The sequence below is a fragment of the Oncorhynchus masou genome, chromosome 9 (genome assembly GCF_036934945.1).
Source record: "Oncorhynchus masou masou isolate Uvic2021 chromosome 9, UVic_Omas_1.1, whole genome shotgun sequence".
NCBI classification, from domain to species: domain Eukaryota; kingdom Metazoa; phylum Chordata; class Actinopteri; order Salmoniformes; family Salmonidae; genus Oncorhynchus; species Oncorhynchus masou.
The window spans coordinates 29590685-29618471 of NC_088220.1; the positions used below are offsets into that span (position 1 = coordinate 29590685).

General features: G+C 41.6%; 3 protein-coding genes across 6 annotated transcripts in view; 1 reads left to right on the plus strand and 2 right to left on the minus strand.

The window, feature by feature from the left end:
* The window catches only part of LOC135545811 (BCL-6 corepressor-like protein 1), a 33824-nt gene extending 29516 nt beyond the window's left edge, over positions 1–4308 (minus strand). For all 3 annotated transcript variants that reach the window (XM_064973714.1, XM_064973712.1, XM_064973711.1), the window contains exons 1-3: positions 4180–4308; positions 1730–1818; positions 1152–1229 (exon numbers count right to left, since the gene is read on the minus strand). In XM_064973714.1, coding sequence (XP_064829786.1) covers positions 1152–1229; positions 1730–1815 — 164 coding nt within the window. In that variant the 5' untranslated portion in view covers positions 1816–1818; positions 4180–4308. The remainder of the gene's footprint in view (positions 1–1151; positions 1230–1729; positions 1819–4179) is intronic.
* Positions 4309–4622: 314 nt separating this feature from the next.
* Positions 4623–16357, plus strand: LOC135545812 (cleavage stimulation factor subunit 2-like). 2 transcript variants are annotated; one of them, XM_064973717.1, is made up of 14 exons: positions 4623–4722; positions 6155–6233; positions 6781–6950; positions 7111–7247; positions 7438–7557; positions 7773–7895; positions 8098–8197; positions 8919–8978; positions 12064–12163; positions 14264–14760; positions 14967–15091; positions 15171–15245; positions 15562–15709; positions 16051–16357. In XM_064973717.1, the coding sequence occupies exons 1-13, from the start codon at positions 4641–4643 to the stop codon at positions 15682–15684; spliced, it is 1791 nt and encodes a 596-aa protein (XP_064829789.1). In that variant the 5' UTR covers positions 4623–4640; the 3' UTR covers positions 15685–15709; positions 16051–16357. The 2 variants fall into 2 exon arrangements, with proteins under 2 accessions (XP_064829789.1, XP_064829790.1); XM_064973718.1 differs by lacking the exon at positions 8919–8978.
* Positions 16358–17044: 687 nt separating this feature from the next.
* LOC135545813 (cytochrome b-245 heavy chain-like) lies at positions 17045–27041 on the minus strand. The gene is made up of 13 exons (XM_064973719.1): positions 26837–27041; positions 26440–26535; positions 26075–26185; positions 25721–25805; positions 23918–24063; positions 21394–21575; positions 21177–21303; positions 20980–21072; positions 20631–20872; positions 20246–20408; positions 19822–19968; positions 19589–19713; positions 17045–19416 (listed from the first exon to the last, which is right to left on the minus strand). The coding sequence occupies exons 1-13, from the start codon at positions 26879–26881 to the stop codon at positions 19290–19292; spliced, it is 1689 nt and encodes a 562-aa protein (XP_064829791.1). The 5' UTR covers positions 26882–27041; the 3' UTR covers positions 17045–19289.
* Between the last annotated feature and the right edge of the window lie 746 nt (positions 27042–27787).

Genomic DNA, 27787 nt, shown 5'->3' on the forward strand with positions numbered 1-27787 from the left:
CAGTCTGCGTTCCGGGCTCTGTGGTCACGGTCAGGGCTCTGTGCAGACCAGTCAAGTTCTTCCACACCAATCTTGACAAACCATTTATGTATGGACCACGCTTTAAATATTGGCATGTTTAAACAGGAAAGTTCCTTGCACAAACTGTTTCCACAAAGAGTTGGATGCACATAATCGTCTAGAATGTCATTGTATACTGTAGCGTTAAGATTTCCCTTCACTGGAACTAAGAGGCCTAGCTCCTCCTCCACCAAACTTTACAGATGGCACTATGCATTGGGGAAGGTAATGTTCTCCTGGCATCTGCCAAATCCAGATTCGTCCGTCGGACTGCCAGATGGTGAAGTGTGATCCATCACTCCAGAGAATGTGTTTCCACTGCTCCAGAGTCCAATGGCGGCGAGCTTTACACCACTCCAGCCGACGCTTGGCATCTGCTCGGCCATGGAAACTCATTTGATGAAGCTCCCGACAAACAGTTATTGTGTTAACGTTGCTTACAGGGGCAGTTTGGATCCTGTAGTGAGTGTTGCAACCGAGGACAGATGATTTTTATGCACTATCTGCTTCAGCACTCAGTGGTCCCGTTCTGTGAGCTTGTGTGGCCTACCACTTTGCGGCTGAGCCGTTGTTGCTCCTAGACGTTTCCACTTCACAATAACAGCACTTATAGTTGATCGGGGCAGCTCTAGCAGGGCAAAAATTTGACAAAATTACTTGTTGGAAAGGTGGCCTCCTATGATGGTACCAAGTTGAAAGTAACTGAGCTCTTCAGTAAGGCCATTCTACTGCCAATGTTTGTCTATGGAGATTGCATGGCGGTGTGCTCAATTTTATACACCTGTCAACAATGGGTGAGGCTAAAATAGCCAAATCCACTAATTTAAAGGGGTGTCCACATACACTACATGGGCAAAAGTATCTCAATAACAAACAAGCTGCCTATTGTAAACTGCATTGTATTAAACTCTTGATTCATGATGAAATCGTTAATCATCGCAATTTATCTGATAAATGACACCTAAGATGTCCAGGCAGGCGACATATTTCAGAATGTAACATGAAATCTGTCATATGGCATAATACTGTAAATATCATGAGGTCAAGCTTTGACCTTTTGATATTTTAAAACAAACTGATAGCCTACTCACATCTCGTCTGTCCAGTGTGACCAATGGTTTCTTCTCTCCAGGTGTTTTGTTGCATTGCTGCAGTCCAGGTAACCTGCACTGAACAGAAATGCTGTTGTCAATTATTTCACAAGAGACCACCACATTAATAGCAATTAAAGCTGTAAATTATTGTCACACAATTATTGTCATCTCAAATATGCTCGAAAATATGTTTAATTTCAGGAGGGAGAATACCCTATTACAAAGTTTTAGCAACAATAACATTATACCCAAAGTAATGTATAAGATTGTGGTAGTATAATTGTTTTTCCGATAGATAGAAAATACCAGTAGTTACAATAATTTAATCCTTGTGGACTAAAATAAACAACCAATGTCATGATCAAACAATGTTTGTTTTTCATCTTGTTTCATCATGTTTTTCATCTTCAAATGATAGTGCAGGTGATGACTGCTGTCTTATCGGCTCTTAACCAACCATGCTATTTTTTGTATATTTTTTTGCGTTGTTCGTAACTTGTTTTGTACATAATGTTGCTGCTACTGTCGCTTATGACTGAAAAGAGCTTCTAGACATCAGAACTGCAATTACTCACCTCAGATTAGACAAAGAGTTATTCTTCAATGAGTCGGAAGGGAGAGATATACTACAGACACCCGACCAAGCCCAGATCCCCGTCATTCACTGGAGAAGGAAACAGAGATTTGGCGGAAAAAGATCAGGGTGCCATGTGAGGATCAGGCGACGAGTGGATAATCTGCCTTTGCCTTCTGTCCTGCTAGCTAACGTACAATCGCTGGAAAATAAATGGGATGAACTAAAAGCACTGATATACTACCAACGGGACATTGAAAACTGTAATATCTTATGTTTCACCGAGTTGTGGCTGAATGACAAACATTACGAACATACAGCTGACGGGTTATACACTCTATCGGCAAGATAGAATTGCAGCCTCTGGTAAGACATGGGGGAGGATATATGTAAACAACAGCTGGTGCACGATATCTAAGGAAGTCTCAAGATTTTGCTCGCCTGAGGTAGAGTACCTCATGATAAGCTGTAGACCACACTATCTACCTAGAGAGTTTTCAACTATATTTTTCGTAGCTGTCTACATACCACCGTAGACCAATGCTGGCACTAAAACCGCACTCAATGAGCTGTATACCACCATAAGCAAAGAGGAAAACGCTCATCCAAAGGCGGCACGCCTAGTGGCCGGGGACTTTAATGCAAGGGAAACTAAAATCAGTTTTACCTCATTCCTAGCAGCATGTTAAATGTGCAACCAGAGGGAAAACAATTCTAGACCAACTTTACTCCACACACAGACGTGTACAAAGCCCCCCCCCGCCCTCCATTTGGCAAATCTGACCATAATTCTATCCTCCCGATTCCTGCTTACAAGCAAAAATTAAAGTAGGAAGCACCAGTGACTCGGTCTATAAAAAAGTGGTCAGAGATGAAGCAGATGCTAAACTACAAGACTGTTTTGTTAGCACAGACTGGAAAATGTTCCAGGATTCTTCCGATGGCATTGAGGGGTACACCACATCAGTTACTGGCTTTATCAATAAGTGCATCGAGGACATCGTCCCCACAGTGACTGTACGTACATACCCCAACCAGAAGCCATGGATTACAGGCAACAACACCATAATGCCCTCAAATCTCATCACTAAGCTAAGGACCCTGGGACTAAACACCTCCCTCTGCAACTGGATCCTGGACTTCTTGAAGGGCTGCCCAAAGGTGGTAAGGGTAGGTAACAACACATCCGCCACGCTTATCCTCAACACGGGGGCCCCTCATGGGGTGCGTGCTCAGTTCAATCCTGTACTCCCTGTTCACTTATGACTGCACGGCCAGGCACAAACCCCGCACCATCATTAAGTTTGCTGATGACACAACAGTGGTAGGCCTGATCACTGACAACGATGGGACAGCCTATAGGGAGGCGGTCAGAGATCTGACCGTGTGGTGCAAGGACAACAACCTTTGTTGTTATTTACTGCTGCTCTTGAATTACTTGATATTCTTATCCCTTACCCTTTTTTAAGGTATTTTCTTAAAACTGCATTGTTGGATGAGGGTTTGTAAAGTCAGCATTTCACTGTAAGGTCAACGCCTGTTTTATTCAGCGCATGTGACAAATACAATTTGGTTTGATTTGAGCTTGTTAGTTAGCACCCCCTACTGTTAAATCGGTTCTTTACAGGGTCCCAGGGCTTTCCAAGAGGTGAGGTAAGGATACAACACTTTCTCAGGGCTGTCTTGTAATACAGATTTGAGAACCCACTTCTAGCTGATGCAGGATGATATACTTGCCAATTTTGCTAACCACAATGCACATTCTAACTTTCTTAAAGACTTTCTCCCCTCCGCCCTAATAAATGTTATTCCATAATTAGTATAGCACATGACTAAACACGGACTTCACATTCAATCGTTGAATTTGATCAATCCTGCAGGTGGTGACCAATTCTCCATTGTCAGGCATTTCTAAAATAATTTTGGGAATAAACAAACTATGAGGACATCATTTTAAAAAGCCAGCCATTCATAAACTAAGCTCAACCATAGTTAACATGTTTGCCCCTTTACAAAATTAAACAATGACTGAAACTAGCTTGCAAAACTGCTAATAACATATTTGCCACTGTCTGATACAGTAACTGTTACTGTTAGTGTGATACTGACAGCTAGTGGTAGTCTGGCACTGTACTGGGCACTGTACTAGTCAGTCCACGTGGAGAAACCATCTAATAATTCAAAAGGTAAACTAATCTAGCTAGCTTGTTTGCAAAATTGGAATAGATACATATTGCTAGGTGTAGAATAGTTGACACAAGTGTTGAACTTAAATTATCACTTCAAGCTCCTTGTCTCTAATAGGAAGTTAGTTAGATAACGTTACCCCAAAGATTAGAATAACTTTCATCTGTGATTTGACTGTAACAGTGTAAATTAACGTTAACAAGTTAGCTTGTCAGGACTAAGCTTGATAACATATGCCTACACATATCATTCGTTGCTACTTACCAAATAATAACATCTATACATTCTGTGTTCGCACACTTGACTTGTTTAGCTAGCAACATAAACACTTGCATGAAGCAGTTAATAAAAAAAATATTCGACACCAGAGGTCTGAACTAAAACTTTCCTGCGCATGCAAAACGTTACGCACTGCAACAAACGACGCCCCCTAGTGGACAAAGAGACCTCGGTGTTTTCCCCGCCAAATGTGAAGTCATGTATGCAAATGTAAGAGTAAGATATTTGCGTTTATACAGTACGTTTATTGAAATCGTTTATTTTATGTGGACAACATTGGAAACCTTTAGCTCATTTCATTCATTATATCAATGACTCCTCACTGCAAGGAGAAATGAAGGATGCGTTTGAAAATAGGTATTCAAACGAGGCCCACTCATAAACCGGATGGTGTTACACTTTAAAGTGTAGAATTTCCTTTTGCTACACCGTTATCATTCCCGAAAATGGCGACTTTAGCAGCTGCTGCTGTTGTTGCTGCCGCTGGCAGAGATCCCGCTGTTGACCGTTCATTGCGCTCTGTCTTTGGTACGTTTATTTATAGAGTAATACTAGTTGTTTCAAAGGTGTATATATGCCGGAGAATAAGTTTGTATTTATATGACCGCTAGTCCAGCGAGCTGGCTAGTTCGCAAAACGCGCTACTGTAGCGTTAGCTAGCTTCCTTTAGCCAACGCGTTTTCACTGAAATGTTTCCAAGATCTGTATCAACATTATTTTTATAGTATGCCTCACGTTAGCTAAACTATTAATCTCTGTCGGTATCACGAAACCTAAGCCAGAATCAGGGTTGACGGGAGACGTTGACATATGGCGATTCTTCTAAACCCATAATCTAGTTCACAACTGTGGTTTACTATACATGTAAGGTAATCAGTCAATTGAAATTAATTCATTAGGCCCCAATCTCAGGATTGCACATGACTGGGCAGGGGCATAGCCATGGGTGGGACTGGGCAGGGGCATAGCCATGGGAGGGCATAGGTCCACCAACTGGGGAGCCAGTCCCAGCCAATCAGAATTAGTTTTTCTCCAGAAGGGCTTTATTACAGACAGAAATACTCCTCAGTTTATTCAGCTGTCCTGGTGGCTGGTCTCAGACGATCCCGCAGTTGAAGAAGCTGGTTGTGGAGGTCCTGGGCTGGCATGGTCACACGCGTGGTCTGTGGTGTTTAGTCCGGGTGGATATACTGCCAAATTCTCTAAATTGACATTGGAGATGGCTTATGGTAGAGAAATTAACATTAAATGATGTGGCACAGCTCTGGTGGATATTCCTGCAGCTAGCATGTCAATTGCACACTCCCTCAACTTGAGACATCTCTGGCGTTGTGACAAATCTGCACATTTTAGTGGCCTTTCATTGACTCCTGCATAATGTGCACCTGTGTAATGACCATGCTGTTTAATCATCTTCTTGATATGACACACCTGTCAGGTGGATGGCATATGTTGGAAAATGAGAAATGTTCACAAACAGGGATGGAAACAAATTTGAGCAAAATAAGCTTTTTGTGCATATGGAACATTTTTTTCAGAGATTTTATTTCAGCTCATTAAACATAGCACCAACACTTTCTTGTTTATTTTTGTTCAGTATAGTCAGTTTGCTAACACAGGTTTACACTTAGCTAGCTATGTGTATAGCTAGTTAGTTATATATCTTGCTAATAGTGTCATAATAGTCTTGGTCATAATTATATCACATAGCTAGCAGTGCTGTCTGCAGCAGGTGCTTAGCTAGCTAGCTAATTTGCTGTTGTTTCACAGACAACTAATGAACTAACAGGTCTGGCGCTTCCAAAATCGTTAACTAGCCAAAGTCCTGCGATCCAGGCTGTGTACGCAATTATTTTCAGTTAACATATATTGTTATCTATGTACCAAGGATTCTTGTATTCTATAAGTTTCTCCACAACTCAGTCAAATTGCTGACTGGAACTCTTACTCAATTTCCCAGTGGGAAACATTCCATATGAGGCCACAGAGGAGCAACTGAAAGACATTTTTTCAGAAGTCGGTCTCGTTGTCAGCTTTCGGTAAGTGAGTAGTCTTAAAGTGTCACTCTGTCTCCTTTTTACCCCATTAAACACCAGATTTAGCCCCCAAAATATATTGACCAGCTTTCTGATTGACCTATTTCGGAGAAACTTCCCATCACCGAAGGAGTATCTATAACCTGGAAGGCCTTACCAGTCGGTATGGGTTGTATAATGTGTACGGTAAAATAAAAGTTGAGATCAGCATTTTATGAAGTGGGCGCTCACAAGTCCTGGTTCTCCGTAGTAGTTGCCAGGCGAGATTAATGCGATATCCCAGATTTTTGTAAACTCTGGAAATGTTGGATATAAATGCTTATTTTCACACATTTTGTAACCTGTACCAACTGGTAAGGCATTCCGGATGGTAATTTGCCTTCTGTGACAGGAAAAGTTTATCGGAAGTAGGTAACTAAAGAGCTGGTAAATGTTTTTGGGGATACAGGACCTAGCCTTCAGCGACATAAGCCCAGGTCTCCCCCGGAGGGAATGGGCTAGCTTTTATGATACCTGTGAAAATGGTTTGTAAGCCAAGACTTTCTTCTAGGTTGGTGTATGATAGGGAGACAGGCAAGCCGAAGGGATATGGCTTCTGTGAGTATCAGGACCAGGAGACGGCCCTCAGTGCCATGCGGAACCTGAACGGAAGAGAGTTCAGCGGCCGGGCTCTCCGTGTCGACAATGCTGCTAGTGAGAAAAACAAAGAGGAGCTCAAGAGTAAGTATCCACGGTTGTGCGCTATTAACCACACTGCAGTGCAGTATTAACTACAAAGAGAATTTGAAGAGCGGATGGGCCATGTTTTACTGCTCAATAATTGATAGATGTTAGCTTTCAGCACGACTCTTAAGACATATCTTCTGTTGTCGTCCCCCAGGTTTGGGGACAGGAGCCCCCATTATTGAGTCTCCCTACGGGGACAACATCATGCCAGACGAGGCTCCAGAGTCTATTAGCAGAGCTGTGGCCAGTTTGCCCCCAGAGCAGATGTTTGAGCTCATGAAACAGATGAAGGTGAGTCTGTTCTCTCTATAGACTCTATGCACAGTGAATGCTGCTGTTTTCCCAGTATCCTTGTATTGAGATTGTATATAATCACATTATAGCAGGATAGTTAATGCTCAGACGATAATTTGTGGATAATCCAAAGACAAATTAATTGGAATACATTGGACTCACATTGTGGTGTAATTACCCCCTCCAGCTGTGTGTGCAAAACAGTCCCCAGGAGGCCAGGAACATGCTGTTGCAGAACCCCCAGCTGGCCTTTGCTTTGCTGCAGGCCCAGGTTGTCATGAGGATTGTAGACCCTGAGATTGCCCTGGTGAGACTTGGTTATTCTGAAGTATTGTTTGACTTGGGTTAGGTAGAAGCACCAGTGTTGTGGATGTCTTACTGACTTTAGAGCATAGCTGGTCAGAGGCTTTTCTCTTTGAGCATGAAAACATTCAGAGCTGATATTGGTCGCACATGTTCTCGTCGAGAGAGGTGTCAACGTGTAACCTGAATGTTCCTTTGTTTGTTTGACCCCCGCTGCAGAAAATGCTTCACCGTCAAACCCCAGTGCAGCCATTGGTTCCCAACAGTCAAGCTGGGCCAGTGCCAGTGGCCAACCAGCCTATTCCCCCAGCCAATGCTCCAGTCTCCCAGTCACAGCCCATGGTGAATCCACTTTGCAGACACCTTCACATACTGGAATAGAATTTAGATCAACTTAGGTCATCTGGCTGTTTTCTACATCTATTAGATCAACCTACACAATCTCTAAAGCTAAATCTAGGATCCACATTAAATATTTATTTTTTGATAATTGATGCATGTCTGCTGTTCCCTGTGCTAATGTCTGGTTGTGTTTGCTGGTCAGCCGGGCATGCACATGAACGGAGCTCCTCAGATGATGCAGCCCCCTCCCATGGGTGGGGGACCTGGGCCCATGCCAGGACAGGGACCAGTGGGACCACCAGGTAAGGAGACACACACACACACAGCCTCTCTGTATCTGGAAGTCAAAGGAGCACCCCTGTTGTGCTTCCCTTTGCCATTTCACCCCAGGTGGGATACAGCCACGCATGAGAATTCCTCAGGGAGGTCCCGTTCTTATTGATAGGTGACAAGGTAATCTAACATACCTGTGTCTACAATTCAGCTTTTTTTTTTTGGCATCACCATCCACCCACCCATCCACTCCTGGTCAGTGGTCCCAGTGCTTCAATTTAAATATTTTCCAATTTAAGTCTTCGCTTTATCACATTTTGCCCTCTGATTTTATTTTCATGTCTTCCTTTTCTCCATTGCTCTTTGTTGACACTAGGTGGCAGTGGGAACTAGTGGTTGAAGAGCTTCAGGACTGGGGTTAACTATGCTTATAGCATTGCCATTAGAAATATAACGTAATGGATCAGATATGATTGTCCAACTATGTAGATATCAATGAGACTTTTTTTGGGGGGGGGGGTATATTTCTTTCTGCAATATATTTAACATTTTCACCACTAAATGCACCTCATCTACTTCAGCCATCCATATCAGTTACAATTTAGTGCTGCTCTCTGTATGCTCTGAACTGTTGCTATGAAGTCTGGTCTTCTCTCTGTCAGTGTGACATGTGATGGTGTGCTCCTATGTGTTGCTGCTTTGCTCTCTGAGTTGTGTGTTTCCTGTTCTTTTCACTTAATGCTGGCTCAGGAAACCTCCAGCACTCACCCGTAGGATCATCTGGGCAGGCTGCTATCGAGCGACCTCAAGGTATCACCCTAACCCTAGGCTCCGGCCTGCCTCCCGAGACTCCAGCCAGGCCAACAGGGCTGTTATGATCTGGCTACAGCCTGATGACCGGGGCTGGAACGCTCTTATGTCTTATATTTGCTATGTAAAACACAAGGAACTTTTGAGGGCAGAAGTTGCACGTCGAACTTGAGGAACATCTTATAAAAGCAGTAGTTGAGTAGGCGTCCTGTCAGAATAAATGCATTTAGGTCATTTATAAATGTTTTATTAATCTGACTGGTCATGCATAGGACTGTTGCGGTGACCGTATTACCACCACAACGGCTGTCATGAAGGCAATCAAATTCCACTTGACCGTTTAGTCACAGTGATTAAGCATCTCCAAGCTCTGATGCTGCTGGACATTAGTAGCATACCAAACTTGCTAACTGGCTGGTACTCAGCACTCTTGTCTCTCTAATCACTCTGACGTCAATGCAAATGTAATCGAAAATCTAATAAATCGCTTGATGAGAGCCCATGAGTTCATGTGGCGCAACATTTCTATATGCTATGCAATTGCATGAGAAAACAGAGTGATGGCCTCTAGTAAAGAGAGGAGGATCCCATCAGCTTTCTATATGCTTTAAAATATTTATTTCTCAACTTTCCTAATATTAAGCACATTGCTTATTTTCATGATTATGAACCACAGGAAAAGCATCCTCCATTTGCTATTTAAGTCCATTTTCCGCTGCCCCTGTTTTGATACAGGTGCATAATGGTCCATTCTATTAAAAATGTTTTAGAAAATATGTATAATTCACACGTGTATATGTAAAGACAAGATTAAATCAAGATTAGTCTAAGGGGTGACAATATTAGCCTATCACGTGTGAATGATAGAGTATCACCTATGAATAATGCCCATCATAAGAAACAATGCCCTTTAAAAAAAATGACAAATAGATTTTAAATAAATGTGTAAAAAAATCTTCCGAATCATAGTTGCATACCTCATGTAGCCTAAACCATGGGCCTTTGTTTGGTTAAGGGTTGTATCACAACAAAAGTGGCCAGAAAACGTCTTAAAATTAAGCACTTTAGGCTTTACACCCCTTGAAACGCGGATTAACTGGCATGCATAAACAGCGCGTGAGTTTAAAGTTTGGGGAATATAATTTTCACCATTAAAAATGCACCTTTTTATAATAAAAGCATTACATGCATAATTGCATTTGCGGTCACTTTTGATAATGTTATTTTCCTGCTAATGGAATATACTACCATGTGCGTTTATAATGTGAAGAAATAGCCTAATAGTTTATCAACATTTTTAAGCTAAACGTTCTGATCTGTTGCGTCGCCCACATTGCTTAAAAAAGGTTTTTGGATGCTAGTGGTTGTATCAATTTGGGATCTATCACATCCCACAACTGTCCCAGACTATGTTTGGAATATTTATTCATTGCACAGAATATAATAGGTTGACTTTTTTGTATTATGGGGGATAGTAGATTGACATAGGCTAGTGCTTTTGCTGTTCGTTAGGCCTGCCGGTGTTGGCGGACAAAGGAAATGTGGACAGTTCTTCCAAAATATTCTATATGCACCTCGGAATTGGATAAGGACGCGCGCAGTTGCGTCCCTGATGTCTGTCATTTGTAGCCTGTGAGAAAGACCCGATCACGCGAAGGAGAGCAATACGAGTGAGAGGTAATTCGGAACGCAGGGAGAAGGACACAACGGCCACTGGCGGCAAAAGTAATGCTTTTTTGGGGGAGGGGGGGGGGGTGCATTACGGCCACAAAGGGGATGCCGCAGCGAACTTCTAGGCGTTATCAAGTGCTTGTCAGATTGTGAATGAATGACTGATGTAGTTTGTACACCCTTCCCCCAGAAAACTTAAGTGGAGCACATGCCTTTCAAGCGACTTTTTCCAAATCCTCGTGAGTCGCATCATGCAGCCTTACAATGTATAACAAATCTTAAACGTATAGCGCAACTAAAGTACATGAATAACTTTAAATTAAGCATATATGAGTACCTATTTCTTTGTTAACCACTCAACACAGAATAGCACATCGCACTCCCTCAAATCGTTTTGGAGAAAATATCCTTTCTATTTTATTCAGCTTTGTTCAATTGTGTTCTTCAAACTATAAAATAATGCCATGGAATTCTAAGCAAATATTGTCTACTAAATTAACTAGTGTATGCCATAACCAGATCAGGGCCTATCATAAGGACAACTGAGTATGCTATTCTGTTCTTCTGAAATAGACTACATTTTCTTCATATCATGTTTCTTTAGACCTGTCTAAAATAATTGGTTTGTGACGGTGTAGGCTATATTACATGGATTTATTAGACTTTTTAAAATGTAGATGTTCCAAAGATCTGTATCGGTGGCTTGTCCGGTTGTGTAGATAATTAACATGATATTTAGCAACTCCCACAACCATAGTCATGCATACAATTACAGAAATATGGGTTTGCTTCAGGCTAACAATACCCATTGTTATAAAAACCTGTCATGTCATAGTTTGGGAGATGCGTTTGGTGCAACCGCAAATTCCGACTGAATACAAGGGTGATTAATGACTTGAGTGATTTCTGTAGTTGCACAATGTTCCTAAGAAGGCCCGTATGAACAAATACATTCCATTTGGAGGAATAGGATTAATGCATTTCTTCTAGCACGTATTTGTGTTGTAGACGTTGACCTGCTGTTTTTGTAATTGCATGAGGACACCTCCGTGGTCTGTCTTATGTCATTAACGCATCTTCTGTTGACGTGACCAGACATACAAGTAGGCAAACCACTTGAATGCCGATCATTTTCAAAGATGTGCCGTGCTCCTTTTGTGCGAGACCTCCCTCTTTGGTACTAGAGTACTACCCTGTTCCGCTGTCCCTCGGTCCTCTCCCTGTCTGTGGTGTGATGATGAGCGGCGTTGCTGCTGTGGTTAGTGTGACCTGTAGTGTCTGTGTCTGTCTGTAGTGTGAACTATGGGAGGGATGTGATTATGACCATAGAATGAAGCATTACGGTGTAGTGAGTGATGTCGTGTGGTGTCCTTCGTACATGTCTATGTTTGACTGATGTGTGTTCTCCCCTCAGGACCAGGTGGTATCCCTCCCAGAGGCCTGCTTGGCGATGGCCCCAACGACCCCAGAGGAGGAACCCTGCTCTCTGTCACAGGAGAGGTCATCGAACCCAGGTGAGGGAAGAGTAGGGTTGTGGCATCCGTATGCTGGTCGTCCGTATGCTGGTCGTCCGTATGCTGGTCGTCCGTATGCTGGTCGTCCTTATGCTGGTCGTCCGTATGCTAGTCACTATCTGGCTATGCCATATGGCTGTAGGCTACACTAGTTCATTTAGAAGGCAAGATTTGCTTAGAATTCCAGTGGCATTTTATAGTAACATCAATAAAATTGAACTTAGTGTGCACATGCGGCTATTCTGTGTTGTGATTAACAAAGAAACAGGTCCACCATCATGCTAAATGTATAGTTACTTATTTAACTTTAGTTGTGATATGTTTTGATTCCTAATACATTATAAGGCTGCATGTTTCAACTAATGGTGATTTTGAAAAAAGTGTCATGAAAGGAAAGCACTTCGCACTGTTTCTTTTGAAGGCTGCACACACTACATCAGTCTCTCATTCACAATCTGACAAGCACTTGATAATATTCCCACGTAGTATTCTCAATTTTAATCTGGTCTTTACATTAGCCAACTAATGTGTGGAATTATTTTAGATTTAGTGGCCAACCTCTAAAAAAAAAAAGAGTCTATAGCCTGCACTCGAATAGAGGATACCTGCAGTTACTTTTTCAATATGCCAGGTAGGCTACACCGTTTTGTCATTCTGAATGTAATAAATATAGCAGCATGAGAAAGCTGGGATCCACTTATTATATAGTGGCTAGTCAAAACTTTTCACATGCGTTTGTGCAATGACTGGCTTATAAGCACACATTTCACTAGGCTCTGTAGGCTATGGGCTCTCAATTGGGATCATTCAAGACATCTGGACAAATAAGAGGTAAAATCCTGACTCCTGTGATCTTCAGGTCGGAGCTATAGAAAGAGGCCCGAGTTCCCAAGTTGAAATTCCGAGTTTGATGACCCCAGTTGTCTGGAACGCACTGAAGTCTGAGATTTCCTAGTTGTTTTGAAAGCAGCCTAATGTCCATTCCTCGTGTTTCTTGACCCAATCAAGCCTTGTGAGAGCTAATTTCATCATAGCGCTTTATGGTTTTTGCGACTGCATTTGAAGGAAACATTCAAAATTCATGTCTTAAAGTAATGATGAACTGTAATTTATCTTTGCTTATTTGAGCTGTTCTTGCCATAATATGGACTTGGTCTTTTACCAAATAGGGCTATCTTCTGTATACCACCCCTACCTCGTCACAACACAACTGATTGGCTCAAATGCATTACAAAGGAAAGAAATTCCACAAATTAACTTTTAAGAAGGCACACCTGTTAATTGAAATGCATTCCAGGTGACATGAAGTTTGTTGAGAGAATGTCAAGAGTGTTCAAAGCTGTCTTCAAGGCAAAGGGTGGCTATTTTAAGATTCTCAAGTATAAAATATATTTTGATTTGTTTAATACTTTCATTTGTTACTACATGATTCCATATTTGTTGTTTCATAGTTTTGATGTATTCACTATTATTCTACAATGTAGAAAATATAAAAATAAAGAAAAATCCATGAATGAGTTGGTGGTGTCTAAACTTTGGACAGGTACTGTAAGTATTCACTCCCCTGAGTCAATACTTTGTATACTGAACAAAAATATTAACGCAACATGTAACAATTTCAATGATTTTACTGATTTACAGTTCATATAAGGAAATCAGTCAATTGACACTTTTGACTGGTACTGTATGCAGTAGGTCTAGCCTATAGAAAGCTGATGGATCCTCTTTTTAATAGAGGTCATCTCAACTCTGTTTTCTCACGCCATTGCAGAGCATAGCCTATAGAAATGTTTCACAACAGGAACACTTTATTCCATGCATCAACTAGCTGAGGTGCTGGCTCTCACTGTGCAACAGGTTATTATTCTGAATGCCAGGGCTCGTGTTTTGATTTGATTTTTTAATTTGTATTGAAGTCGGTGATTAGAGAGACAATAGAGCGCTGAGTACCGGTGGTAATATGGTCACCGTAACAGCCCTAGGGAAAAGCCTTAGACTCAGAAGCACCATTGTGTAGTTCGTCATTTGAATGAATCTGTTGCATTCTTATAGCACCTCTCAATGTCTGAATTACTCTTATTCCGTGTTCTTTGTGTCCAGTCGAGGAGGAGGCTTCATCGGGGCCCCCCCACCACACCAGGGGCCCCCCATGCACATGAACCAGATGGCTGGAGGGCCTCCTCTGGACATGAGGCCGCCCCATGACATGAGAGGACCCCCCATGGGTGAACCCAGGGGCATGATGGGAGAGCCCCGGGGACCCCCCATGGGTGAACCCAGGGGCATGATGGGAGAGCCCCGGGGACCCCCCATGGGTGAACCCAGGGGCATGATGGGAGAGTCCCGGGGACCCCCCATGGGTGAACCCAGGGGCATGATGGGAGAGTCCCGGGGACCCCCTATGGGTGAACCCAGGGGCATGATGGGAGAGCCCCGGGGACCCCCCATGGGTGAACCCAGGGGCATGATGGGAGAGCCCCGGGGACCCCCCATGGGTGAACCCAGGGGCATGATGGGAGAGCCCCGGGGACCCCCCATGATGGAACAGCGGGGACCCCCCATGATGGAGCCCAGGGGACCCCCCATGGAGAACAGAGGTAACTAAATCACACTATTATCAAGTCCAATTAACTTATTTTTTCTCTCTATCTCTCTCTCTCTTAGCAGACATTTTACAAGATGCATTTTTGCCATCATTTAGAACTATGTACAAAACAGGTTGACAAGTGCCTGTGCTTAGACTAGTTAGGTCTGATCAGCAATGAATGAGTAACCTGGTAAGGAATGGCTGTTTTTTCTCAAGGTCGGGACCCCCGAGCGGTGGACCCCCGTGGACCAGTGTCGGGCCAGAGGGTTCCCACTGCACAAGGAATGCAGGGCCCCTCCCCTCACTCCATGAATACTAATGCCCCTCCACCTGCCAGACCGGTACAGCCTACCTACAGCTAAGTCTTTACTACATTAGATGCTATGTCAATGAAAACTGCTCTAATAACTGTTTGTTCAGGGTCCTGGTGTACCACAGTCCGGAGGTAGCTTCAGTCCAGGGCAAAGCCAGGTGACATCACAGGACCATGAGAAGGTGGGTGTGGCTTTTCACTGGTTCACAATGCCATCAAAATGCCTGGATAGATGGTAAAAGATCATGGCTGATTGTCTGCTGTCTAGAGAAACTGGACTATCAAGATTGACACAGTCTGCACTACATTCTGTAGTTATTCCATGGGGAGAAAATCTGAACATTTTCACTGTAAACTAGTTTTAGCTGATAACTATTTTTATAGATTGGACTTTCCATCTCCATCATGCTTTTTGCGGTCTTTTGTTTTCACATTACTGAATCTGTTATCTGATCTGAGAGCAGTGTGGTTCACCAGTCTGTCTATGATGTTCTTCAGGCCGCCTTGATCATGCAAGTGCTGCAGCTGACCCCAGAACAAATCGCCATGCTGCCCCCAGAACAGAGGCAGAGCATTCTCGTCCTCAAAGAGCAGATCCTGAAGACCACCGGGGCACCCTGAATACCCCCACACCCATAGGCTCAAGGTAACACATAGATGTTACGTTGCAGAACGTTCAGATGGAACTGTATGATGTAGAACATATATGATAGACAGGGCATTGTGGCAGCGCTAGTCGTTGTATTTCTATCTGAACTATTCAGAACAATTTTACGTCACTGAATATACCATTGGGTTCTCAAGTGAGATAATTCCCCCTTTCCATGACGAGTGATGCGAGATTCCATTTTCCTTGATTAAGCGGTCTGTCTTCTCAGTGGAGATGTCAGCATGTTTTGCATTGTGGCTCAGTTGTGGAACACCCTCTAATTAATCTACACATGATCTCCCTGGAGAATACTGACCCTTCCTGGTTGTGTTTTCAAGACTGTCACAGGACCCCGACACTCCTGCCCCCTGTAACCTCGACGTTGGATTGATCAGAACACGGCACCTCACTTCAAACATTTTGGAGATTGTTTTGTATTATGTGGTCTTTTTTTTTAAATGGAAATTTAAAGTGTTAGTGATTTGAAGAATGTCTGTTCTTTTGAAGGGGAACACTTCATAGTCAGTTCAACTGAGAGAAGCGTTGCTGGATGTTACAATGCCCAACCCTTTTCATTTTGTGGCTGGAACCTGTTGCCTGTCTGGATATTTGTTCAATTAAATAAGCATTTCAATAGAAACTGTTCACACATTTTTTTGCATTAAAGTATTTTATTCAGATAAGATGTTGGTATGTACAGAAGAGGATTAAAGTGTCATTGTAGACTACAAAGTGATCTATTTGCTTATAAAAGAAACAGAATCAAGACCAAAAAGAATGTGAAATAATTGTGCAGGGTCAGAGGGAACAGGGAGTCTTCCCTGTTATATCATTGTAAGGGAAGTACACTTTATAAGAACATCATTCCTATCTAATCTAGAACACATTCCCTGGCTGACTGGCAATGCCTCACCTTCCTTTCCTTCCAGTCATGTCTTTTACAAGGAAATGGAGATTGATTATTCTATAGGGCTTTAATGTAGGAGTATTGTTTCTTTCTCTGTGGCCACACCCCTTGAAAGCACAAGACAACGCTTAAGCATCTAAGGTGGGTGTATCAGTTATCTTGCCCAAGCTACCATTTCTGTAAAAGCAAATTAACAATTTTTGGTACATTGGCAGTGTAAATTTTGTTACACCCCCATAAAGTAGTATAGAAATTGCCCCCAAGAAGAGTGACTGATTTTTCTGCTATCTCGAGAAAGAACGTTCAAAATCTCCAATATTTAGATAATGAGGGGGGCAAACAAAATCCAATGGTTGGCCTGGGCCACATGTATAACGCAACTCCATCACAGGTAACCTACCAAACCACTCCCTACACTTTAGTGAATATCTAACTCACCCATGAGTCATTTAATGGCAGTCTTTTTAACAAGATGAGCTATTCTGTACAAAGGTCTTCAATTAATAACAGTAAGTGACTTCATACATCATGATTCATTGTGAAAAGCGGGAAGCAAAGGAGCTAGCCAATCCCTGAGTAGTTCAGATATAACAAAGCTTCTGTCTCTGTGTGCAAGGCTTGTCGGTTTTCTGTGGAAGAGGTAGAATCCAAAAAGGTATTCAAGTGCCGAAACACACCCATATATTCACTGAGGCAGCCAGCTTTCAGTCCCAAGATTTATGCCCCCAACTTTTTGCAGACCTTTCTGAAAGGTATCAACTCCACCATGGCTTGTTGACCAAAGCCTGTAGGGAAAGTAAGGTTTTTTTCCCAGCTGGCTAGCCAGTTCAAATAATTACTAGAACATATCTGACGTTTTGTGTTCAACTGTAGCCAACCTTTTATTAACCATAACAGGAAAATGTAACACATTACAAGGTAATTATTTACAAGTATGGTGAGCTTCTAACTTACTGTTTGTCTGTGGTGTGTAGTACTTTCAAGTATTTTTTTTATTTTTTAAATATTTTTTAGGGTATCTTTACTATTTATATTTTTGACCAGTTTTACTTCACTACAATCCTAATGACAATTATGTACTTTTTACTCCATACATTTTCCATAACACCCAAAAGTATGTGTTACATTTTGAATGCTTAGCAGGACAGGAAAATGGTCCAATTCACACACTTATCAAGAGAACATCCCTGGTCATCCTACTGCCTGTGTTCTGGCGGACTCACTAAACACATGCTTCGTTTGTAAATGATGTCTGAGTATTGGAGCTTGGCCGTAGCTAGCCGTAAATTAAAATAAAAAAACAATGGTTTGCTTAATATAAGGAATTTGAAATGTATACTTTTTTATACTTAAGTATATTTTCACAATTACATTTACTTTTGATACTTAAGTATATTTAAAACCAAATACTTTAACTTTTACTCAAGCCATTTTCTATTAATTAAGATATCTTTACTTTTTCTCAAGTTTGACAATTAGGTACCTTTTCCACCACTGCTGTTTGTGAATGTGAACAAATGAAAGCAGTGGACTGCAGTTTGTCCTATTGGAGAGATTTAGAAATGGATCAATAGGGCGCAATAGTAGTGGTGTCTTTTGTAGGCATTAACAGAGGCTGAGTCCACCATGGCTCGTTGGCCAACACCCATGGGGGGATAAATGCTGAAAATTAGGTCTGTGGTAAACACAGAGATCTTATACATTTTGTTCTATGAGATAACCTTCATCAGCAAACATACGTTTTTGTGAATTTTGAAGCATTTATGTAATAACAAAAATTACGACAAAGCACATTAAGGCTGCAAGATGCGTAAAGGTCATGTTAACTGACTGATAATATATCATAGAACAAAATGTATAAGATCATCTCAGCCTGTGTTAACCTCAAACCTCATTTTTGGCATTTATCCCAAAACCCTATTCTTTCTCCATTAATTTCGCCCATAGGAATGACTGAATGAAACAGAAGTTTAACAAAGATTTTTTTAACTAACCCAAAATGGACCACAGCCTGTCATTTTCAATGGGAACAAATTAGTCATAGTGGGCAGAACAAGGAAGGAGGTGGGCAGAGCCAAGCACGAGCTAGTGAGATCCTATTGGTGCGTTCTAACAAACATTTGCATATTTCCGTTAGAGAACGCCTACTCTGTGAAGTGCGTGTGTGCAATAACTCAACAGTACTAAACTTAGTCCACTCCGTTCGTAACAGATTATCTTTTTGGAACATAAAACTGTGTTGAGATCAAATGTTTCATCGATGTGAAAATGCAAGAGAATTTCGGACAAAATCCATCTCATTCCATCTTCTCCCACTGCTAGCAACTGGGCGTGGAAATGCCAAGCGGATGCTTACACTCCAAACTGGCAAGCTCAATGCTGCCTGCTGCACCAGGTTATCATGACAATGGTCGTAACAACCTGGTCAAAGTTGAATGTCTCTTGCTCAGTTGCTGCCTAAGTAATTCCTATAATAAAATATGAATGCCGACAAGATACGTGGTAAAGATGGAGCTGAATCCTATGTGAAATAAATATTAGACAACCTACCAGGATCGGTCATCGTCCATTGTGTTCAGATGAATGGTCTAAAAAATCTCTGTTGCCAATATTTTGGAAAACCAAAGATCCAGCTTTTCTTCAAGAGGAGCAGATTAGACATTGTTTTGCTCAGAAGTTCTCCTTGTTGAAGTAGAATTTGGTCTTTCGGGGATCGACATCCGTGTATTTGACACATTTCTTTGACAAGACAGTAGCTAAGACTGCAGGGCCACACAAGAATGTGCCCACCACTGACCTGTGGACATTGTGAAGAGACCAAAATATATAGTAATTTAGTCAATGTAGGGTACACACCAAGCTATATGTTTTAGAAGTAATACCACTGCTATTAACTACCAACTGCAATGTCCAAAATGGATTTATAAGGGGAATACTGTCATGTCAAAATGTGTTGTAAACAAACTTACGTCGGATTCTCTTTGCGTACTTGTTCAAACTCCTTATCCCAGTTGGGCCTGCCATAGTTTGTTTTCTGCTTCAAACCAGTGACCACATCTGTGTCCGCATCGGCATGAACCATCACATGGTTTGCCTATGGGGAAGAAAGATAGTGAACAGACGCTACCACAACTATTGCATGTCTCACAGTGGAAATGGTAATACAGATTGTTGGTGGGTGTATGTATGCTGCCTCACGTACATGGCTCTGATCCCATCCAGTGAGGTAGAGTTTGTAGGTGAGGAAGCTTCCCATGCCTCTTTCCTCCATCTCCCTCTCCAGCAGCTGCAGCAGATCTGCAAACCACTCAAAGGCATGCGTCTCTCTGCACAACCAATAGAAGTAGATCTGCAACCAGGAAGTAAACATGAGAATGTGATTTCAAACAAAGGCATGACATGCCATGCTGGTAATAGTCCATGAAAAATGAGCATGTTCACATAGATATAATCCAAGGTTTATGTGACCATTTGCTTAAGAAACAAAAAATGCTTGGTGTCAGCCAACAGTCAGGTGCATCATGGAATCTTTCCACTTTGTAAATCTGCTAGACTGGTTAGCAGCATTAAAGCTGTCTGGTTAGTCACTTCAATGGAAAGCCATAGAGTATCAATGTGTTCCCTACCTTTCTGGTGCGTAGCTTTGGGTTGGAGTCTTTGAATTTGTACCAGATGGACTTGAGGATGGAGGCGAAGGGGGTGACTCCAATGCCAGCGCCAACCAGCATGGCAACCTCGTAGTCAAACACATCCTCACTGGCCGTACCAAATGGTCCATCTACACCCATTCTGAGGGACAGGTCAAAGGTCAAGCAATGGCAAACAGGAAGGGAGGGCAGGAAAATTTTACCAGCTAAGCCTAATTCCTATGGTTTCCAATTTAAAATTTGTGCATGCAACTTCAATTTATCACAGAAATCCTGCATTGCCTTATCCTTATCCACTGAGCTGAGGATCTTGCTGCTACAGTATAAGCCATTGTCTGCTTTTCTATAAAGAGGAGTACATTACTTGGGTCCCTCAGCCCCCTCAGGAAGCTGCTCCACAATGCTGATGAGTTTCTGGGTCCAGTCGCCCACGGAGCGGATGTGCACACTGAAGAAGTCCTCCTCAGGGGCCGAGGTCATGGTGAAGGGGTGCCACTCCAGCTGGGAGATGGCTGGGCAGTTGAGGAAGACATACTGACCCACGTCCATCTTGAAACCGTTCTTCACCAGCTGCAGCTCCAACACTTTGGATGGTCGAATAACTATCTAAGAGAGGAGAGTTGTAGAGACAGATGTTGATGATCTTTTAATGGAATGGAAAACACAGTTATTGTCAATTGGAAAGAAAAGTCACTTGTTACTGCAGTGCACACCTTTCTGTATTTGACGGTCTGCATGTAGCGGATGAAGCGCAGCAAGCGCTCGCACACATAGAGGATCATGGGACCGATCACCCACATCCAGGTCTGTAGGGACAGGATATACAGTTTCTGAGACAATTCTCTTACCATGAAGCCTGGGATTCATATAAGTTATTTTTGGTTGTAGGTGTCATTGAGGAATCTCTTACCTGTGGGAACCCCCCTGCAAACTGGGGAACGGGACACTCCTGAATCTTCCCCCAGTCATCTATTCGATCTTTACAGAAGGTGGCATTATGTGGTGGATTGGTGGTGGTCTGACTTCGCACGATGCGTCTGTAGACAAAAGACAAGGCCATTTACTCTTGATCCAAAACAAATATTTCTACATGAAATTAATGGGAGCTGGGACTGAGAGAACCTTACCCGGCTCCATGGATGACCAGCCCAGCGAAGAAGACGATGAAAAGGTGGTGTGTGAACCAGAAGACCTCGAAGTAGCTGCGCCTGATGACCTCCATGGATGAGGTGATTATGAGGATGAGTGACAGCGTGATGATTACGCCTGTGATCCCTGCGACGCTGGTGAACACCAGGAGAGTTGGCGTCTGAGAAAGAAGGAGCCAATCAGAATACATTCAAGTCAGTCAGATGACCTCTACGCCTATATAAGACAACTAAAATTACTCTGTGCCAGGAGTTTCTTCTGATGACCATACCTGACTAGAATAACCTCTGTACCTTAGTTATAATAACATACAAAGCATTATAATACAGTACTATATATATATAGAGAGAGAAATTTGTGGAGTGGTTGAAAAACGAGTTTAATGACAACCTAAGTGTGTTTAAACTTCCGACTTCAACTGTGTGTATATATATATATATATCTAAATAAATATATATATATATATATATATATATATATATATACACACACACACACACACACACACACACACACACACACACACACACACACACACACACACACACACACACATACAGTTGAAGTTGGAATAAAACTATAGTTTTGCTAAGTCAGTTAGGACATCTACTTTGTGCATGACACAAGTCATTTTTCCAACAATTGTTTACAGACAGATTATTTCACTTGTAATTCACTGTGTCACAATTCCAGTCGGTCAGAAGTTTAAATACACTAAGTTGACTGTGCCTTTAAACAGCTTGGAAGATTCCAGAAAATTATGTCATGGCTTTAGAAGCTTCTGATAAGCTAATTGACATAATTTTAGTCAATCGGAGGTGTACCTGTGGATGTATGTCAAGGCCTACCTTCAAATTCAGTGCCTCTTTGCTTGACATCATGGGAAAATCAAAATAAATCAGCCAAGACCTCAGAAAAAAATTGTAGACCACCACAAGTCTGGTTCATCCTTGGGAGCAATTTCCAAACGCCTGAAGGTACCACATTCGTCTGTACAAATAATAGTACTCAAGTATAAACACCATGGGACCACGCAGCCGTCATACCATTCAGGAAGGAGACGCGTTCTGTCTCCTAGAGATTAACGTATTTTGGTTAGAAAAGTGCAAATCAATCCCAGAACAACAGCAAAGGACCCTGTGAAGATGCTGGAGGAAACAGGGTCAAAAGTATCTATATCCACAGTAAAACGAGTCCTATATTGACATAACCTGAAAGGACACTCAGCAAGGAAGAAGTCACTACTCCAAAACCACCATAAAAAAATCCAGACTATAGTTTACAACTGCACATGGAGACAAAGATAATACTTTTTGGAGAAATGTCCTCTGGTCTGATGAAACAAAAATAGGACTGTTTGGGCCATAATGACCATCGTTATGTTTGGAGGAAAAAGGGAGAGGCTTGCAAGCTGAAGAACAGCACCCCAACCATGATGCACGGGGGTGGCAGCATCATGTTGTGGGGGTGCTTTGCTGCAGGAGGGACTGGTGCACTTCACATAATAGATGGCATCATGAGGAAGGAAAATTATGTGGATATATTGAAGCAACATCTCAAGACATCAGTCAGGAAGTTAAAGCTTGGTCGCAAATGGGTCTTCCAAATGGACAATAATGCCAAGCAAACTTCCAAAGTTGTGGCAAAATGGCTTAAGGACAACAAAGTCAAGGCATTGGAGTGGCCATCACAAAACCCTGACCTCAATCCTATAGAAAATTTGTGGGCAAACCTGAAAAATCATGTGCAAGCAAGGAGGCCTGAAAACCTGACTCGGTTACACCAGCTCTGGCAGGAGGAATGGGCCAAAATTCACCCAACTTATTGTGGGAAGCTTGTGGAAGGCTACCCAAAACGTTTGACCCAAGTTAAACAATTTAAAGGCAATGCTACCAAATACTAATTGAGTGTATGTAAACTTCTGCCCCACTGGGAATGTGATGAAAGAAATAAAAGCTGAAATAAATAATTCTCTCTACTATTATTCTGACACTTCATATTCCACAAGTGGTGATCCTAACTGACCTAAAACAGGGAAGTTTTACTAGAATTAAATGTCAGGAATTGTGAAAAACTGAGTTTAAATGTATTTGGCTAAGGTGTATGTAAACCTCTGACTTCAACTGTGTGTGTGTGTATATATATGTATATATATATATATATGTATATATATATATATATATATATATATATATATATATATATATATATGTTTATTATTATTTTTTTTTTTTTTTAAATTCCAATGGCCAATAGCTGCTAGGGTAAAATCTATGGTGGAAAGCTATTTAGGGGGCTGTCAATATTTTGACCTCTAGCTAAACCAATCCTCCCATAACAAAGTGTAAACTGATATTTTAAACTGTAGTACTGTGTGTTTTAATTGTTTGAAACTTTATGTACTGCTTTTTTGACCAGGTCTCTTGCAAAGGAAATGTTTAATCTCAATGAGACTAACCTAGTACAATAGAAATAAAATTAAATAAAAATTGTAATCCGTACAGTGGTTGTAGAACGGATTGGGTTCAGGAAGGTGGTGTTTCCTGAGTCATCCAGGCTGGAAAGGGCCAAGCTGAGGTCATCATAATTCCCAAGCCTGCTATTATAGTACCACTCCACATTCAGAAAATGGGCAATGGTGTGAACAGCTGCACCAAAATGAGGAAAAGAAACAGCAACATTTCCATTAGGACATATTTGTTCAACAGGATAATTCCACACCCAAATTTGACATCCATTTAGGGCAATGAAGGTTAATTAGTTGGTCTCCGCAGCAATGTTCCAACATCTAGTGGAAAGCCTTCCCAGAAGAGTGGAGAATGTTATAGCAGCAAAGGGGGGACCAACTCCATATTAATGCCCATGATTGTGTAATGAGATGTTTGATGAGCAGGTGTCCACATACTTTTGGTCGTGTAGTTTATCTTGAATAGTACATCTCAAGATACTGGAGGAATAATGTTCCCATGTTCTATCAAAAGTGTCACATACAGCGCTGTGAAAAAGTATTTCCCTCTTTTCTAATGGTCTCTACTGTTATATGTTTGTGATACTGAATGTTATCAGATCTTCAACCAAAACCTGGTACGAGATTAAGGGAACCTGAGGGAACCGATAACACAACAATTACTTACTTATTTCATTTATTCCATAAACAAAGTTATGTAACACCCAATTTCCCCCTTACGCACATCCAGGTCCTGAGACAGTAAAGCATCCCCAAAGCATCACACTACCACCACTATGCTTGACCGTTGGTGGAATGCAGTATATGGTTTTCGCCAGGCATAATGGGACCCCTGCCTCAGGATCTGGACGACTTGCCTTAATAGAAGGATCCATGAATTCTGCTCTGTATCAGATAATTCTACAGGAGAATGTCAGGCCATCCGTCTGTGAGCTGAAGCTAAAGGGCAGCTGGGTCATGCAGCAAGACAATGAATTAAAAAATACACTAGTCTACAAGAAAATGGTTAAAAAGCAACAACTAAATGTATGTTTTGGAATGGCCTAGTCAAAGTCCAGAACTAATCCCAATTGAGATGTTGTGGCAGGACTTGCTTGAAAACTGACAAATGTCACTGAGTTAAAGCAGTTCTACATGCAAGAGTGGGCCAACATTCCTCCACAGCGATATGAGCGACTGATCAACAACTACAGGAAGCATTTAGTTGCAGTCAGTGCAGCTAAAGGTGGCACAACCGATTATTGAGTGTAAGGTGGCAATTACTTTTCACGTAGAGGCATTGAGTGTTGCATAACTTTGTTAATTAAATAAATAAAATAAGTTTATATTTTTTGTTATATGTAAACTCAAGTTCCCTTTATTTAATACTAGGTTTTGGTTGAAGATCTGCTAACATTCAGTATAAAAAATATGCAAAAGTAGAGAATCAGAGAGGGGACAAATACTTTTTCACGGGACTATATGTTTTCTAAAGGCTGGGTTGTTTCCTTTGTCCTTCTTGACACAGACTTTGTGAGGGCTCTAGTCTCTCCGAGGTCAGGACTTTCCCATATAACACAATACACCCTAAGTCAATATTTAGCTTCAGTATCCCTTTATCTAGCATAAGTCAAGGGGTGAAAAAGACAAAGATAGGTTTATTATTGCATATGCCTTCCCCACAATGAGAAAGTGTCATATTTTGTGGTGACTAAATAAAACTGGTAACAATTTCACATAAATCTTGCATGTTTCATAAGTACTGTTGACTAAAATTGAGTAGAGTATTTATCTCTGCTAAAGGCTTCAGGTTAGGGGTTTTCAGCTGCTTATCTGATCAGCAAGCAAGTGTTTCATACCTGTCATCAGCCCAATCATGTAGGCCACCAGCTTGTGGAAACTGATATTTTTGTCCAGCTGTTTCCTCATAGTTCGCCCACAGCACTAAAACAGCAACACAAGAACGTTCAAGAAAAATAACAATGAAGATGACAATCAAAGTCAATTAAAGGTCATGAACCTTTATCATCTATTAGAAAAACAATTCAACTATACAAGTCTGTTCCATTCCAGGTGTCATCAGACAATATGACGACGCAATCATTTACAGAACACAGGGAATTACAGCCACAATATTCTCTGATGACAAATTAGACACTTGCACAATGAATGTCCCCAACCTTGGCCCAGCCCTTGGCACTAGAAAGTCTTACCATGAAGGAGCCTCGAATGAGAGACAGCAGGTTACGACACACGGGCAGCAGAATCAGCAGGCAGTTGAAGTTGAGGACGGCTGCAGGGGCTCTGGCCCAGGCCAATGCAGACTGAAAGCCCAAAGACACCCATGTCAACCTGTGTAATGTGTTATCCTATACATACTATCTTTGACATCTGTCCTATCATTAGGAATAGTGTACGCTACAGGTAGACCTCAAGTAAAACTGCAATTATATAGAATTAAAAAACTCAACGGACATCGGAAAATGGCATACTTGTTCTATTTAAGTCAAATGCATGGATTATTGAGAACATACTATGTTTATACTACCTAAGGTCTAAATAATATGTTAAGACTCACCCCTAAAATGTGGCGTGTGTAGAAAAACTGATCCCCCAAGTCGTAGAAGAAATAGAACCAGAGGAACAGGAAGATATTGATGGCCATCCAGACCACCTGTAAATCCAGCCAGGAGGAGGTCATTACCCAAACAGCAGGATCGTGACTATTGTATGTTACTTAATTGTATTTATTACTCTTAAAAAATAACATATATTTTAGGGTTTCAGTAAGGCTAACCCTAGTTATATTATTTTGTGCATTTGGAGAGATATTGCGCATCTGGGTCATCACTCAGATGGGCTTTGTCTGGCAGTCCAGATAACAGCCCAAATTGTTTTAATCTCTTTCATTTACATTATAGAATAACTGTAGCCAACACTGTCGAAGATGATTAAGGTAATAATCATGTTCTTACCAGTATGAAGGATGACAGTCCATGGTTAATTATCCAGTTGCCCATTTTGAAGGCAAGTGACGCTACTGATCTTTACATCGTTACCTGTTGTTTTTATGTAGCGTATGTTCACACCCCGCCTATTTAGTCAGTCACTAGTCCAAGTCATGACATGAGGAAAAGTACAGTCCATAAAATTGCATTACTCAATGAGTAAAGTAATCCTTTGTGTTTGTTGAAAGCGAAATGTCAGCATGTCATTCCTCGCGTCTGTGGAATGAGGAAGAATTGTATTTTTTTGACTGAATGTTGCTGGCTCTTGGGCTCCAAGAAGAGGGCGGTTTTTTGGACAATTGAGAAAGAGCCAAACCGCCAGACAATATCCATCTCTGTCTGCATCCATAGGCCTCACGTTAACTTTCCCATGGCTCTATATGTTTTTTTTTGGAAAGCAATATCAAGGGTACTAGTACATTTTTAAAGACAAAATATCATTTATATTACATCATTTTAAAGTAAAGTAACAATGCAGTGGTTAAGGCACTATCTTCACATATATTCTATAATATAGGCCTACTTTCGAAAACTGGCGTTCCGCAGTTTCGCGGGCCCAGCCAGGTCTGGTTCATCCCAATTGTTTTCAGTGAAAGACGGACAATTTGTCAGCCGGGCAAGTTGAGCCTGCTCTGTGGTTGTCCCATTAGGCAGGGGATTTTTTAATATTTATTTTTTTACCTGTTACACTGGGATAGCAACTTTTGGTCAGGGTGAGCAGAGCACAAGCCATTTCATCCTATTGCTCCAGCCGAGATACTATACACTGGGCTGCCTGTGTAAACGCAGCCAAAGTGATAAATCAGTTGCTAAACGGTTTAATATGGGCCATGATGAAAATAGAGTTTTCTAATCAGGTCACATAGTTTTAAAGTCATGGAAAACACCTTGCCCTGTAGGGAGGATGTAAACCCTGTA